The 13,380-nt window shown below is 57.9% G+C and overlaps 2 protein-coding genes across 9 annotated transcripts in view; one reads left to right on the forward strand and one right to left on the reverse strand.

Moving 5' to 3' along the window:
* The window catches only part of DDB1 (damage specific DNA binding protein 1), a 30,124-nt gene extending 29,544 nt beyond the window's left edge, over nucleotides 1–580 (reverse strand). Inside the window, exon 1 of one of the 2 annotated variants that reach the window (XM_027577741.2) lies at nucleotides 373–580. In XM_027577741.2, coding sequence (XP_027433542.1) covers nucleotides 373–433 — 61 coding nt within the window. In that variant the 5' untranslated portion in view covers nucleotides 434–580. Of the gene's footprint in view, nucleotides 1–93; nucleotides 242–372 lie in introns of those variants that run through there. The other variant, XM_027577742.2, reaches the window with a different exon arrangement.
* Nucleotides 581–646: 66 nt separating this feature from the next.
* On the forward strand, nucleotides 647–13,380 carry TKFC (triokinase and FMN cyclase). 7 transcript variants are annotated; one of them, XM_027577751.1, is made up of 19 exons: nucleotides 647–766; nucleotides 2,119–2,235; nucleotides 2,806–2,933; nucleotides 4,882–5,071; nucleotides 6,008–6,118; nucleotides 6,193–6,374; nucleotides 7,673–7,751; nucleotides 8,059–8,148; nucleotides 8,913–8,947; nucleotides 9,026–9,110; nucleotides 9,202–9,291; nucleotides 9,847–9,963; nucleotides 10,281–10,400; nucleotides 10,561–10,698; nucleotides 11,821–11,927; nucleotides 12,032–12,135; nucleotides 12,277–12,310; nucleotides 12,415–12,504; nucleotides 12,811–13,380. In XM_027577751.1, the coding sequence occupies exons 5-19, from the start codon at nucleotides 6,025–6,027 to the stop codon at nucleotides 12,970–12,972; spliced, it is 1,527 nt and encodes a 508-aa protein (XP_027433552.1). In that variant the 5' UTR covers nucleotides 647–766; nucleotides 2,119–2,235; nucleotides 2,806–2,933; nucleotides 4,882–5,071; nucleotides 6,008–6,024; the 3' UTR covers nucleotides 12,973–13,380. The 7 variants fall into 7 exon arrangements, with proteins under 7 accessions (XP_027433552.1, XP_027433544.1, XP_027433545.1 ...); XM_027577744.1 differs by lacking the exon at nucleotides 2,806–2,933 and adding an exon at nucleotides 1,133–1,389 and having other exon boundaries at nucleotides 703–766; XM_027577749.1 differs by lacking the exons at nucleotides 647–766; nucleotides 2,806–2,933 and adding exons at nucleotides 963–983; nucleotides 1,133–1,389.

A 13,380-nucleotide genomic window follows, 5' to 3' on the forward strand; every position in this document is an offset into this window, starting at 1 on the left:
TTCTGACCCTCCAAGTCGCCATCACCACGGCCCCTTCCCCTAACCACACGAGGCCAATCTGGGGGCCCAAGCACCACGGCACAATCAACTCACACTTCGCTCTCTGTCCCAGTGGGCCGTCCCTGTCCCCGAGGCCAAGTGACCTCCCAGGACGAAAGGGGACCCTCGAGCGTAGCTTTTGCTCCCCAAAAGGCGCGTGCTGAAGACAGCCTCTTTTTAAAGTCGTGGGCTGGGGGAAGCTCCGTCGGCCGCCAGCAACTCCCATTCCCGGGACTCGGTCCCGCCCGGCAGCCCCAGGGGCCGCGGGCCTCCCTAGGCCTCGGTTCCCCCCAGCTCCCTCCCTCGCGGGGTCTCCTGCCCTGGCAGCCTCACCGGTCACGCAGCCGTTCACGGCGGTGGGCTTCTGTGCCGTTACCACGTAGTTGTACGACATGTCGAGGTCTGGGACGGCCCGTCGGCACTCGAGCGCAACGATAGGGAGGGAAATGGACACAGGCGAAGAGACAGGGGCCCCCACCCGCGCGCGGCGAACTCCACTGCCGCTGCCTCCGCCCCAGCGACACGTTGCAGGCCAGAGCGGCCGGGGCGCGAGGCATCACGGGACGGCCTCACCTGGCCTCTTGGAGGACTCACGGCGCCCTAGGCGGCCAACCAAAGGAGGCCCCGCCCCCTAGAGGCCCCGCCCCGCCTCTTACCGCCAGAGCCCGGAGTACCCGGATGAGGGCGCGCCGTCGGGGGTCGTTGTGAAGCGGCAGCGGCTACGGAGGTGGCTGGTGCGGGCGTGAGCGGGTGGGGGAGGTGCGCGGACACCCCCTCCGCTCTCGGAGCCGACCCTCCGTCCATCCACAGACCCTGTCCTCTCCCCCTTCCATTGCTCCGGGAGCTCTCGGGGCTGTTCTCCGTTTTGGAACCGGAAATACTGCGGAGGTCTAGAGGGGGAGGGGGGTGACAGCAATTTGTGCACCTCCGAGACTAGAACCGAGGTCCGAACCTCCCTCTCCTTAGCACCCCCAGTTCATCCAAACTGAGCCGGTACCCTCACCTGACCCTAGAATGATTGATCACCCCGCCTCACCTCGAAGGACACCAGGAGGCTCGCCTCTCCCGTTATAAACTATGTTTTATTTTTCAGACTTTGAAGGGCCCGCTGGGCCACTTTACCCAGCATCATTCGTGCCCCTGTTGCTGTACAAATTCTGACCATCAAACACAAGATCAGAATTTCCTGGATGAGACCCTTAAAGGCCCAGGAAAGCAGTCAGCCCTGCCATTTCCAGGCCACTCCACACCAGAGGCTTTGCCAAGGAGTAGGGGGAAACCACGTGGCTTGGAGTACCTTCAGAATGCCACAGAGAAGGCGACCCCCGCTTTACAGATGAGGAAGCTGAGGTTTGAGGGAATGTTTACCTAAGATCCCCTAAGTAAGTCAGAGGCAGAGCTAGGCGGGGACCCTGGTGTGGATTCTTTCTCTTGCAGACACATAGCATAGGACCCTGGATGGCCCCAAAAGACCTCTGAACAAGGCTGAACCTGCAGGGAGCTGAAGTGTCATTGCAGTTTACCTGTGTGGTTTCCCACACCGAGGACTCTGCCTGACTTTGGGGGCACTGAATGACCGCTAGAAAGAACACAGACTTTGTAGAAAGACTACGTGTGGGTTTGAGTTCTGGCTCTTACCAGTATGACCTTGGGCAAGGCACTAGAGCTCTCTGAGTCCGGTTCCCAGAAGTAAAATGGGGTGAGAGACTAGGCTGCCTCCTTCCTGGTGCAGTGCCAAGACCAAGTGTGTGAAGATCTCCGTAAACTAATTCACTGCACATGGTGCCCACGTAAGAGATGCAGTTACTCTGTGGGTAACTGCCCCTTGGTGATGAGGTGGGGTTCTGTTCCTGGGCATAAAGGCAGCCCAGTATGGATCGATCTGTCTTCTGGCAGCCAGGTGCAGGTGTGAACCTTGGTCAGTCCCCATGCTCTTCTCCATCCCCAGTGCACGTACTAGAGTTTGGACTTGGATCAAAGTCTGGGGCAGCTCTCTCATTACCAGGGCCCTGGAAGCGTGATTGTGCCAGTAGGCTGCCAGTGCCCCCAGCAGCCCATACTGTTCCCCTCTTTCTGCAGGTGCTGCAGCCACCTTCGCTGTGCTTAGACCCCCCGTAGCACCCACAGGATTGCCCGTCCTCCAGCGTCTCAGTGCGAAGGTGTGAACTCAGTGTGCTTCAGAGCATCCCCACCATGGTGAGTCCCATGAGGGCCAGGGCAGAGGAAGGACACTGTGGTCTTGGAGCAGTGGGGGTGCCAGCCCTAGGCGTGCCGGAGTTCCTTACACCTTGACGAAGAGACGCTGCTGCCTCCTGAGGTTCAGAGAAGTTAAGAGAGAGTGTCATCGTCCCTCTCAGGGCCGAATCCCTGCTTCCCTCCATTTCCCAGCTGGTCCCAGGGCCGGGGCTGCAGCCCCTGAGTCCCTGCAGGGCCCATCTGGCCCTGGTCTCAGTCATACATTTAGATTAGAACAATTATTAGTTATCTACTCTGTAACAGACACTGTACCAGGGGCCGTGAGGGATCTGATGCCTGTTCCTGAGCCTAGGACAAGTGTGGGCTGGTCCCAGAGGTGGGATCTGCACTGTGGGAGGCTCAGCATGCCCCTGGCGGCATCATTCCAGGCCCGCTCTAGAACTAGATCTGAACCAAAGCAGGCCTTGGACAGACCTGGGTTCAAATTTCAGCCTGTCACCAACCAGAGATCTTCTTACAAGAGACTTGATCTCTCTGAGCTTTTTTTTTTTTTTGCCTTCTCATCTGCAGTGTGAGGCCGATTAAGGCCCAGCCTCCAAGTGGCTATGAGGTGTTAATCAGACCAGAATCCTGGGGGCCTCACTCGGTGCCTGATCAACTTCCTTTCCTTTTCATCCTCTTAGGCCACTGGGAACCAGGTTTGGCATTGGTCCCCGAGCCCTCCTGTGACTCTGGTTCAGAAGTGGTTGTGAATCCCAGGCAGGACTGTCAGGGGTGGTGGCGGGGGGCGGGGGGGGGGGGGGGGGCGGATACAGTCTTGGAGGGTGGTGGCGCTGGAGGCTGGGCTTCAAGTTGAGACCAACTCACAATTTCTTTGCATATTCCAGTCCCCGGAGGGCTCTGAGAGCCACAAGCCCATGCCCTTACTAGGGCAAGACCTCTAGCAGTCTCAGCCTCCCTTCAGCCCCTGGGGAAAGCAGCATGATAAGGCTAAAATGGAACCATCTTTGGAGCCAGGCCAACCTGGTACTTGCTGGCTGTGTGACCTTGGGCAAAGTCATTAAACTATGCCTCAGTTTCCTCTCCAGGCTAATCTTTCCTCCGTAGGGTTATTGGGAATATTGAGTGAAACATGCTCAAAAAGCGCTTAGACCCTGGGCCTGGCTCTCAGTCACTACTTGGGAACAGAGCCAGTCATAACAGAGTTTTCATGCTGCTTCCTTCCTGCTGACCTGGCCTGCTCTCCTTAGCCCAGAGCAGGTGGCTTGGCTTTGGCTCCTGCCAGGCCCAGGAAAGGCCAGAATTTGCTCAAGGGAACCAGGTGCCTGCAGGTTTGGGGTAGAAGCCTCCGGGAAAGGCCCCTTGACCAGGACCTGGCTCAGCTGCAGCTGCCCAGGGCCACCAGGTGGCGCTAGGAGCCTGCCCTCTGGGTCCTCACTAGGCTCCTCTCTATGACAGAGGCAGAAGTTCCAGCCTAGTCTGCACACCTCGTTCAGCTAGCACCAGCTTTTCAGAAACTGCTGGAAAAAGGGAGTAACTGCCTTTTATTCAGTTCTTAATCTACAACAGGTATATTATACTGTAGTTTATTAAGTCCCCGATTTGCTGAGTAGGACAAAAGTCAGAACAACAAGGTGTCCTCCCTGAGTTCTCACAGCTGGTGAGAGGCAGACAGCGGATTTGAGCCCAAGAGCTCGTGACCATGACTGCAGAACCCGAAACCTTTGCCACTCTACCCCCCACGCTGTCTACTTCTGCCTGCACCCCATGTCAGCTCAGCTCTACCCTCAGGCCAGCTGCCTGAGACCTTCCCACCAGAGGTTCCCCATGGCCAGGTTCCACTTTCAGCTTGTGAGGACCTGCCCACCTCTTCCTGGTGGTCACTGGTTGCTCAGGTCATCCTAATTTGCTTCTTGGCCCAGCCACCGAGTGATTTCACACCCCCAGACCCTGATGTATACTCTCCCTCTGCCTGGAATATACTTGTCCTTGTTCCCTTCCCCCATGCCCCTCACGCCCTTTACTTCCCTAACTCCTACTTCTCCTTCCCGAAGACTCCCAGGATCCACAGAGGAGGCGGTACAAGCGCATTCCTCTTGTGTAGCACTTCGCACGGCATGTGGAGATGATCCCTCTGTTTCCATCAAGGGCAGGACCAGCATTCTGCCTGGACCAGCACTGGGCACACTGAGAGGCTCAGGAAATGTTTGGCCGGCACCAGAGGCCCAGTTGGAATAGCCAAGGAGTGTGGGGCCTGTCTGGTACCTTCTCTTGGCACAGGAGCCTCACCTGGGGCTTCTCCTCCTTTGACAGAAGAAGGCTGTTGGGCCCTAATTTTATTAAATTCGTCTAGACTCAGGACTCTGGTTCCCTTTTCTGGTCTATATTGAAGCCCTTTTTGCAGATTAATTTAAACCGTAGTCCAAAGCACTTCATAAATTTTGCCCTCAATTAATCCCGAATTAAGAGAACTCACAGAAACCTCCGCCTGAGAAAGTCATGCCCAGTTCAAGGTACTGCCGTGTCTCTGGAGTGTCCCTGGAGTCCTTATGGCTAAGGGGTCTCAACCATAGCAGTGTGGCTGGGCAGAATGGGAGTGTCCCTGCCAGCCACGCCTGGAACTTCCTCCCGGCTCCTGTCTTGCAGACCTCCAAAAAGCTGGTGAACACGGTGGCAGGCTGTGCCGATGAAGCCTTGGCTGGTCTGGTGGCCTGCAACCCCAGCCTGCAGCTCCTGCACGGCCACCGCGTGGCCCTCCGTTCCGACCTGGACAGCCTCAAGGGCCGGGTGGCACTGCTGTCGGGTGGGGGCTCTGGCCATGAGCCTGCCCATGCCGGTGAGTAGGCTGGGACAGAGGTAGGGGGCGGGTGCTGGGCACAGTGGATGGGGGCTCCTGGGAGATCCTCGGTGCTGCTAGGAGGTTTAGGACAGAGGCCAGGTCAGGCCCTGGTTCCCGCTGTCTCAATCCCTCAGGCTGTCATCTGGGGCCAATCATGGTCTTTCTCTGGGCCTCAGTCTCTCCATCTTTAAAAACACAAGGTTGGGCCAAATGATCTCTCGGGCCCTTCCAGCTCTGAGAGTCAGTGATTTTGTGAATCCTGGCTTTCCAGGCCCCCGAGCCCTTCCCCTCCTCCATGAAGCCTTCCTGACTTTTCTAACCTAGAGTAGGATCTCTCTTCTGAATTCCTGCCCCGCATTTTCACATACATCACAGATAGCCCTGGATTGTTTCCTGCTCAGTGCCAGGCATGTGAGCTCTCCTCGAGAACTCCTGGGGGGTGGGGGACCAGGCTCTGTATCCTCTGTTCCTTTCCTGTCTCCCTCGGCAAATCCATCCATCCACTAAGCGCCCTTCGTGAGCACCTGTCGTCATCTGGCACCGTTTGGGGCACAAGGGATATAACGGTGAACCGGAAAGACAAGGTGGCTGCCCTCACAGAGCTCCTGTTCTGCTTTGGGGAGACCGTAACCAGGCAAACGCATAAGTGAAAGAGAGTGTTCCAGAGCGCGTTAAGTGAAGTAGGAAAGACAAGAGAGTGGGGAAAAGGAACAGGGAGTCGCTGGGGATGGGGTGATGACTGCCTCCGTTGGGAGGTCAGGGAAGGCCTCTCCACGGAGACCGCTCCTGAGGAAAGGTCTGTGGAGGGCGACCCAGGTGCTCTTTCAGCACCAAGCCTACCATGGGGCTCACCAAACCATGAAGGCCATCAGCGTGGGAAGGCCCCGGGGACTTCAGACACGGGTCCCCAGCCAGTATCTGCCCCGTCTCCAGGTTTCATAGGGAAGGGGATGCTGACGGGGGTCATCGCAGGAGCCGTGTTCACCTCCCCGGCGGTGGGCAGCATCCTGGCAGCCATCAGGGCAGTGGCCCAGGCGGGCACAGGTAATCCTGGCAGGCGGGAGGGGCTGCTGTGGGGAGGGCACGCGCTGACGGGGCCCTGCTGGCTGTTCCTGCAGTGGGGACCCTCCTCATCGTGAAGAACTACACTGGGGATCGCCTCAACTTTGGCCTGGCCCGGGAGCAGGCCCGGGCTGAGGGCATCCCTGTGGAGATGGTGGTCATTGGGGACGACAGTGCTTTCACCGTCCTGAAGAAGGCGGGCAGGAGGGGACTCTGTGGCACAGTGCTCATACACAAGGTGAGATTTCCCATGCGGGACACTGGCTGGCGGGCACCCCCCGCCCCCAGCCTTCTCTTTCTTTCCAGGCAGCACCAGGGACCTGGACCTTTCTCGCCAGCCCATGCCCCCCGCCCCAGGAGGCTGCTCCTTCCCCAGGGCTCCCTGATCCAGGAAGGCCCACCATCCCCTCAACTCCCTAAGCCCAGAATCTCAGCGTTTTTCCCAGACCCTTCCCTCTACTTCCCCCACACCCAGCCAGTTGCCCTGCCCTCGTGATCTGACTCCTGAATTGCCCCTACAATACAGGTGCCTCTCAGAGCCCTGCCCTTCCTGCCCCAGCCTCGGTTCCGTGCCCATGTGCTCATGCCCACCCAGCGGCCCCTGCTCCTCACGGGGGCTCCCTGCCTACTTCCTGCCTCCCCCTCCAGTATGTTCCCCACGCTACCCCAGGGGTACCTTTCAAAAATGCATATCTGACCAGGTTGTTCACCTGCTGAAAGCTTTCCAGGGCTGCAGGAGTCAGTCTAGGCTCCTTGGTCAGGCGCCCACCACACGCTTGCCCCTCCTCCCCGACTCCCTAAGTTCATTTCCCGTCGTGTCTCTTAGGCTCCATTAACGCCGGTTCGCTGCATGCCTAGGCTGCAGCTTCCTTCTGGGGCTTTGCTGATGCTTCATCTAAGGCTCTGAAAATCCTTTTCTTGTCCAGCCCCGCTTGGGCCTGGCTATCTCCTACGATTCTGTAAGGGCCCGCCGCCGATGTCCCTCCTGTGCGGAGGCTTCCCTCCTCGGCGCTCCCATGGCATGCTGTTGTGATGGACCACCTCACATTTAGTGTTCAGTTTGTGTGTGTCTGTTTCCCCAGCGCCACCCCAGATTCAGAGTTCCTCCAAGGTAGGGACTGTCACTCAGTCACCTTTTTTCTTTTTCGCACACACTGAATGCTTGGCAAACAGTGGGTGGGTGGGTGTGTGAGCAGGGAAGGACAGCCTCAGTGTATACGCCATGGAGAACCAGCTCTAGGCTAGTAATCAGGAAACTGGCCCCCAACCAGCTATGTGACATTGGAGCAGTCACCTCCCTTCTTTGGGCCCATTTCTCCATTGGTAAAGTCCCTTCTGGCTCCCACAGATTGGGGTTCTTGAAGATTCCAGGCAAGTGCCTTTGAACACAGAGGGTGCGCTGTTCTGCCCTAAGTATGGTGGGCCAGGCTAATGTGGCAGTACCGAGATGCCTTCTTCCCAACTAGAAACTCAGGCCCAGCCTGTACCCTCCCCGCAAGCCGTACGCTGACTCCTTCCCCTTATCTGTGGGTGCAGGTGGCAGGTGCCCTGGCTGAGGCAGGTGTGGGGCTGGAGGAAATCACAAATCGGGTGAGCGCGGTTGCCAAGGCCATGGGTGAGTGCTGGCCCAGGGATTTGGAAGGGGAAGGTGGGAGGTTGAGGCTGACCTTGGGACTGACTAGGCGCAGGTTCCCTGTGGCTGCATAGGACTTTCCAGGTGATTCCCCAGGGGTTGAGGGAAGGTCTCCGTGGGGGAGTTCCTAGGGACTGGTAGCCTCGGGTCCCCAGGCTGGGTTTCTCCTTCACCACTGAGGTGATGAATGTGGCATCCTGGCTCAGCGAAGAGGCTGCGGTGGCCAGGGCCCCCAAAGCCTGACACCAAGAACAAAACAGTCACCCTTTCCACACCTCACTTCCCGTAGGGACCCTGGGAGTGAGCTTGTCCTCCTGCAGCATCCCTGGCTCCAGACCCACCTTTGAGCTCTCGCCGGATGAGGTAGAGCTGGGCCTGGGTAAGTTTGGGGCCACCCCCTGTCCCGGCCCCGCCTGCGCCCTGGGTTTTGCCCGCATCTTACGCCCTGGGAGCTGGTGCCAAAGTGGTCTTAGTATTTTTTCTAGGCTTTCTGTTTTGTTTTGTTTTTTTCTTGGAGCTTATGTATTTAAGTAATCCGCATACCCAATATGGGGCTCAAACTCACACCCTTTGAGATTAAGAGTCACACGTTCTTCTGACTGAGCCAGCCAGGCGCCCCAGTGTTAGTATTTTTAAGTGGGCACTTGAGGCCCTTCTGGCCCAGCCTGTCTGATCTCTTTACCTGCTTTGCCGTCCGTACCCAGGGCTCTGGCCACAGGGGCTCTATGCCCCACCGACCTCCTTGCCTTTGCTCACACCCTTCCTGGGCCCCGGGGCCCCTGCCAAAATGCAGCCCTTCCTCCAGAGCCGGTTCAGAGGCTACCCAGCTCTCTTCTTCCTCCCCGCATGCTTCCAAAGTGATGGGCAGAGGCCTCCGGTGGCCTTGGCTGTGATTGCCTCTAGTTGAAGCTACTTAACTAGTTAAAAGTTAAGCGGTTAAGCCTCTGGTTGTCTCCACCACCCAGCCATAAGCTCCCAGAGAGTGGAGACTCTGTATTTTTCATCATTCTGTCCATCATGCCCCACACTCCTCACATCCACAGCGCCTAGCTAGTACTGAGCACTTCGTAAATCCTTGAGAAAAACATGATGAGTGAGTCCCCAGGCCCTGAGTGCGTCAGCAGTGACCAAGTCTGTCCACAGGGATCCACGGGGAAGCTGGCGTGCGCCGGATAAAGGTAAGTGAACTCCCTGGCCCCGGCTAGTCTAAGATCAAGGCCTTCCAGCACAGCTCATGGTGGCTCTCGCTCTGACAGATGGCAAGCGCCAACGAGATTGTGACGCTCATGCTGGACCACATGACGGACTCCGCCAACGTGTCCCGGGTGCCTGTGCAGTCCGGTGAGGGGCTGTCATGCTGTCTCCCAGCCTTCTGTCCTACTCTGGGCAGGGGGCCTGGAGAGTCTCACACTGGTGTTGTGTCTGTCCACAGGCTCCTCAGTGGTGCTGATGGTCAACAACCTTGGTGGCTTGTCATTCCTGGAACTGGGCATCATAGCCGATGCTGCTGTCCGCACTCTGGGTGAGCCCCACACCAGAAGGGGACTTCCCCAAGCCCTGGAGCTCCTTTCCCTGCAGCCCTTTGAAGCTGGACAGAAGAAAAGCAGCCACAATGGAGTCTTGAGATGGCCCAGAGGAGGGGATGTGGGGGCAGACGGGCCCAAGTCAAACCGTCACTGTACCAGCTGACTGCTGGGTGCCTTGAGCCTCTCTCCTTGTCTGTGAAGAGGGGGCACCAGTAGTTCCTGCCTTTTAGGGTTGTCGTGAGGATTACATGAGATTAAACATACGTGTCACACTTAGCACAGGGTCTGGCACCCAGGGAGCAGTGAGAACTCAGAAAAGGAGACTTGTAATTACCCATCTTCCCTGTAGAGGGGGCACCTCCAGGGAATGTGGTAATTTGGGGCATCCTTGAGGGATGGTGGGAGGGAATCTGGCCATCTCCCTCCTAACCTCAGGGTCCTAGCTTCCGAAGTCCTTGTTTTCCTCTTCCTGTTTCTTTCTCTGATGCTCTGAGGGTAAGTGCCCATCCTCCACTCCTTCCCTCATGGACTTCCATGCTCTGGTATTGCAGAGGGCCGCGGGGTGAAGATCGCCCGTGCCCTGGTGGGCACCTTCATGTCAGCCCTGGAGATGCCCGGCATCTCTCTCACTCTTCTGCTGGTGGATGAGCCTCTCCTGAAACTGATCGGTGAGACCTGGAAGCTGGGGTCATCCAAGCCGGGCCTCCTTGTGGCCAGAAGGAGCCACAGGGGACTTGGAGACAACACCCTATCAGGGCTGACCCTCACCTCTGTAGAGACACCCTCTGTAGAGACACTCCAGCCTTCAGCTCTCACTTGAGGAGCTGGTATTAGGATCCTCCCCAGGGACGCTCCATGCTTCCCTTGTATACAGTAGGCATTTGGTATTTGCTTGTTGATATGATGGGAGCCAGGTGGGGAGTCCAGGTCCCGCTTGATCCCTGACTGGCTGACCCATGTTTACGAGTCATCCTGCTGTCCCTAGATGCTGAAACCACCGCGTCAGCCTGGCCTAACGTGGCCAAGGTCTCTGTGACTGGGCGGAAGCGGAGCCGGGCCGCCCCTGCTGAGCCTCTGGAGGCCCCTGTTTCCCCTGTTGCAGGAGGTACCAAGCCCTGCGGTTGGGAAAGGTGGCCCAGGGCTTTGCCTTGTGCTCTGAAGGGTACGGGGTGGGCGGGAGCTCTTGTACCCACACCTTCCACACTGGTCAGGGTGGGTTGTGGAAAGGCCGGGTGGGCCTCCGCACCACTGTCCTCCGTCTCCAGGTTTGACCTCGAAGCGGGTGATGCTCGTGCTGGAACGGGTGTGCACCACCCTTCTGGGCCTGGAGGAGCATCTGAATGCTCTGGACCGTGCTTCCGGTGACGGGGACTGTGGCACCACCCACAGCCGCGCTGCCAGAGGTGGGTGCAGGGTCCCTCTGGGGTCAGGAGAGGGCTGGTGTAGAACATGCGTTCTGAGATTTTGGCATTTCGTGAACCGGAACAACTTCAAAAGCATGGCAAGTGTTCACGTGGAATGGCCAGCATTTATTTTGCCAAGAGAGATCATTCACAGAACCTGGCACCCCTTGCCCCTTTTTTTTTTCCTAAGCAAAGGCTCTCCTAACACTACAAATGTAGAAGGGTGGTTATTACAAAATAAAATGTAATCTTTTTAATATTTTTGTATTTTGAGAGAGGGAGAGTTGGGGGGAAGGGGCAGAGGGAGAGAGAGAAACCCAGGCAGACTCCACACCGAGTGTGGAGCCCGGCACGGAGCCCCATCCCACGACCCTGAGATCATGACCTGATCTGAAACCAAGTCGGACGCTCAACCAACTGCACCCGCACAGGTGCCCCAAATATAATCTTTTTTTTAAATATGTATTTGCGTAGGTATGTGTGTGTGTATGTACCCCAAAATCAAGAGTCACGTGTTCTATTGAGCCAGCCAGGTGCCTCAAAATGTAATGTTTTACAGTGAATAATAACTTGAGGTTCAAGGGAAACTCCTACAATTGTCCTTGTTTTTCTCAGCTTAACAGAGACTGATGAAAAGCTCTTAATTATCCAGCATAATCCCGTCAAGAATCAGGGCTACCCCGGGCCTGGCACTGATCTTGCTGCTCTGAATACAGCAGTGAGCAAAGCAGATCAGAGTCCCTCGCGGCTCGTGGCTTATGTTCGGGTGGGGGAGGCACACCGTCAGCAGGGACTATCGGGAAGAGATAGAGGGTGGCCGTGCGCGGGGCTGAGGAGGAGAAATGAAGCTGGGAAGCGAGGCATGGGAGGTCAGGTCGAGGGTGTCTGGGGCAGGCCCCAGCTTCTGGGTGACGGCCAAGGTTCCTGCCAGTCCCCGTTTCCCACCTCTCCCCAGACTGCATCCAGGATGTAGAAAGGGAGCTTTGGGAATCTCCTAGGTTGGTTCCCTCAGCCTCTGCCAGGGGCCATGCCTTCTGCTTGGCAGTGAGGCCTGGGTTGCTTGGTTGGGGCCCAAGAAGATAGGAGGGAGGGTCTCTTGAGTTCATTTTTCTCTGCCTGCAGCCATCCAGGGGTGGCTGAAGGAGGGCCCACCCCCTGCCAGCCCTGCCCGGCTACTCTCCAAACTGTCCCTCTTGCTCCTGGAGAAAATGGGAGGCTCATCTGGGGCGGTGAGTGCCAGCAGCCCCTGGGACCAAAGGGCTGACCCAGAGGGGTCCCGGACTGGCCAAGGCCCCGGCCAGCCCCATGTGCTCAGTGTTCTGGTCCCCCCCAGCTTTACGGCCTGTTCCTGACTGCAGCGGCCCAGCCACTCAAGGCCAAGACTGACCTGCCAGCCTGGTGTGCTGCCATGGATGCCGGCCTCGAGGCCATGCAGAAGTGAGCCATGCAGAGCCCCATGCTTTAGACCAAGGCGGGGCAGGGGGCAGTGGATGGTGTCACCTGCTCCCAGCCAGGCCCCGTCCCCACCCCCACGGTGAGTCCCTGCAGGGAGTCTTACTGATCCTTTTTCCCTGCCAGGTACGGGAAGGCTGCTCCAGGGGACAGGACCATGGTGTGTATTCAGCCCAGCCCTTCCCTCTTGGCAGTATAGAAGCCTTGAAGGCCACCCTCAGTGGCAGGGCCTGTTCTTACTCCCCTCTCCCTCACCTTGGCCAGCTGGATTCCCTGTGGGCAGCAGGACAGGAGCTCCAAGCCTGGAAAAGCCCAGGGGCCAATCTGTTCCAAGTTTTGACCAAAGCAGTCCAGGTGAGTGAGCAAGTTAGTATCTTGCCTGTACCCGTTTCCTCCCCCAAACATGGAGAGCATTACCCGTCTCAGAGGATTGCCGTGAGGCTTGAGGTGTGTGGAGCCTCAGGGCGTCGAGGACATAGCAAGCCCTCAGTAGATGGTAGCCTCTTGGCCTGCTAGAGGTAGGCGAGAGGGGATCTCTCCACCCTGGTGACAGTACTGAGGGTGCTGGTAGGGCTGAGACCGGAGGGTGTAGGGTGTCCGTGGGAGGAAGGAGGCCTGCTGGCTTGTCCTTGAACCTGCTCCCACGCTCCCACCACTCAGAGCGCAGAAGCTGCAGCCGAGGCCACCAAGAACATGGAAGCTGGCGCCGGAAGAGCCAGTTACATCAGCTCTGCGCGGCTGGACCAGCCGGACCCTGGGGCAGTGGCAGCTGCAGCCGTCCTCCGCGCCGTCCTGGAGGCCTTGCAGGGCCAGGGCGTGTGAGGGCCCAGTCCTGGGCCTCGGTGCCTCTCTCACCACTGTGCAGAGACCACCGCTGTCGCTGCGTCCTGTCTTCCAGCTGTTACCCTCCCTCACCGCTGGCCCCCAGGGCCTGTCCTGAGTTCAGCAGGGAACCTCTCCCAGCCTCCAGAACTCCTACAGGAACGGCAGGCTGAGTGGGTCGTGTCCCACTTTGGCCCTGCCTTCCCCCTCTTCAGGGAGGTGAAATTCAGGGGCCACCCCACTCTGCCCCTAGCCACCTCCGGGCCCCCACGATAGGCATTTTCCTTGGGTGGCAACATGGCCTTGAACTGGCCATGCTAATTCAGTTTTAAGGCTCTTTGTGGAAGGCCTTCTGACGTTGAGTGAGTGTAGAAAAGGAAGCGAATAAAAAACCACATTGAAGCAAGA

Source organism: Zalophus californianus, chromosome 11, assembly GCF_009762305.2.
Source record: "Zalophus californianus isolate mZalCal1 chromosome 11, mZalCal1.pri.v2, whole genome shotgun sequence".
NCBI classification, from domain to species: Eukaryota; Metazoa; Chordata; class Mammalia; order Carnivora; family Otariidae; genus Zalophus; species Zalophus californianus.

Excerpts from the sequence above, each read along its gene's own strand:
- TKFC (XM_027577743.1), top strand. Across the intron at positions 6,119-6,192 it reads AGTGGCCCAGGCGGGCACAG|TGGGGACCCTCCTCATCGTG; the intron begins GTAATCCTGGCA and ends CTGTTCCTGCAG. Across the intron at positions 12,505-12,810 it reads TTTTGACCAAAGCAGTCCAG|AGCGCAGAAGCTGCAGCCGA; the intron begins GTGAGTGAGCAA and ends CCCACCACTCAG.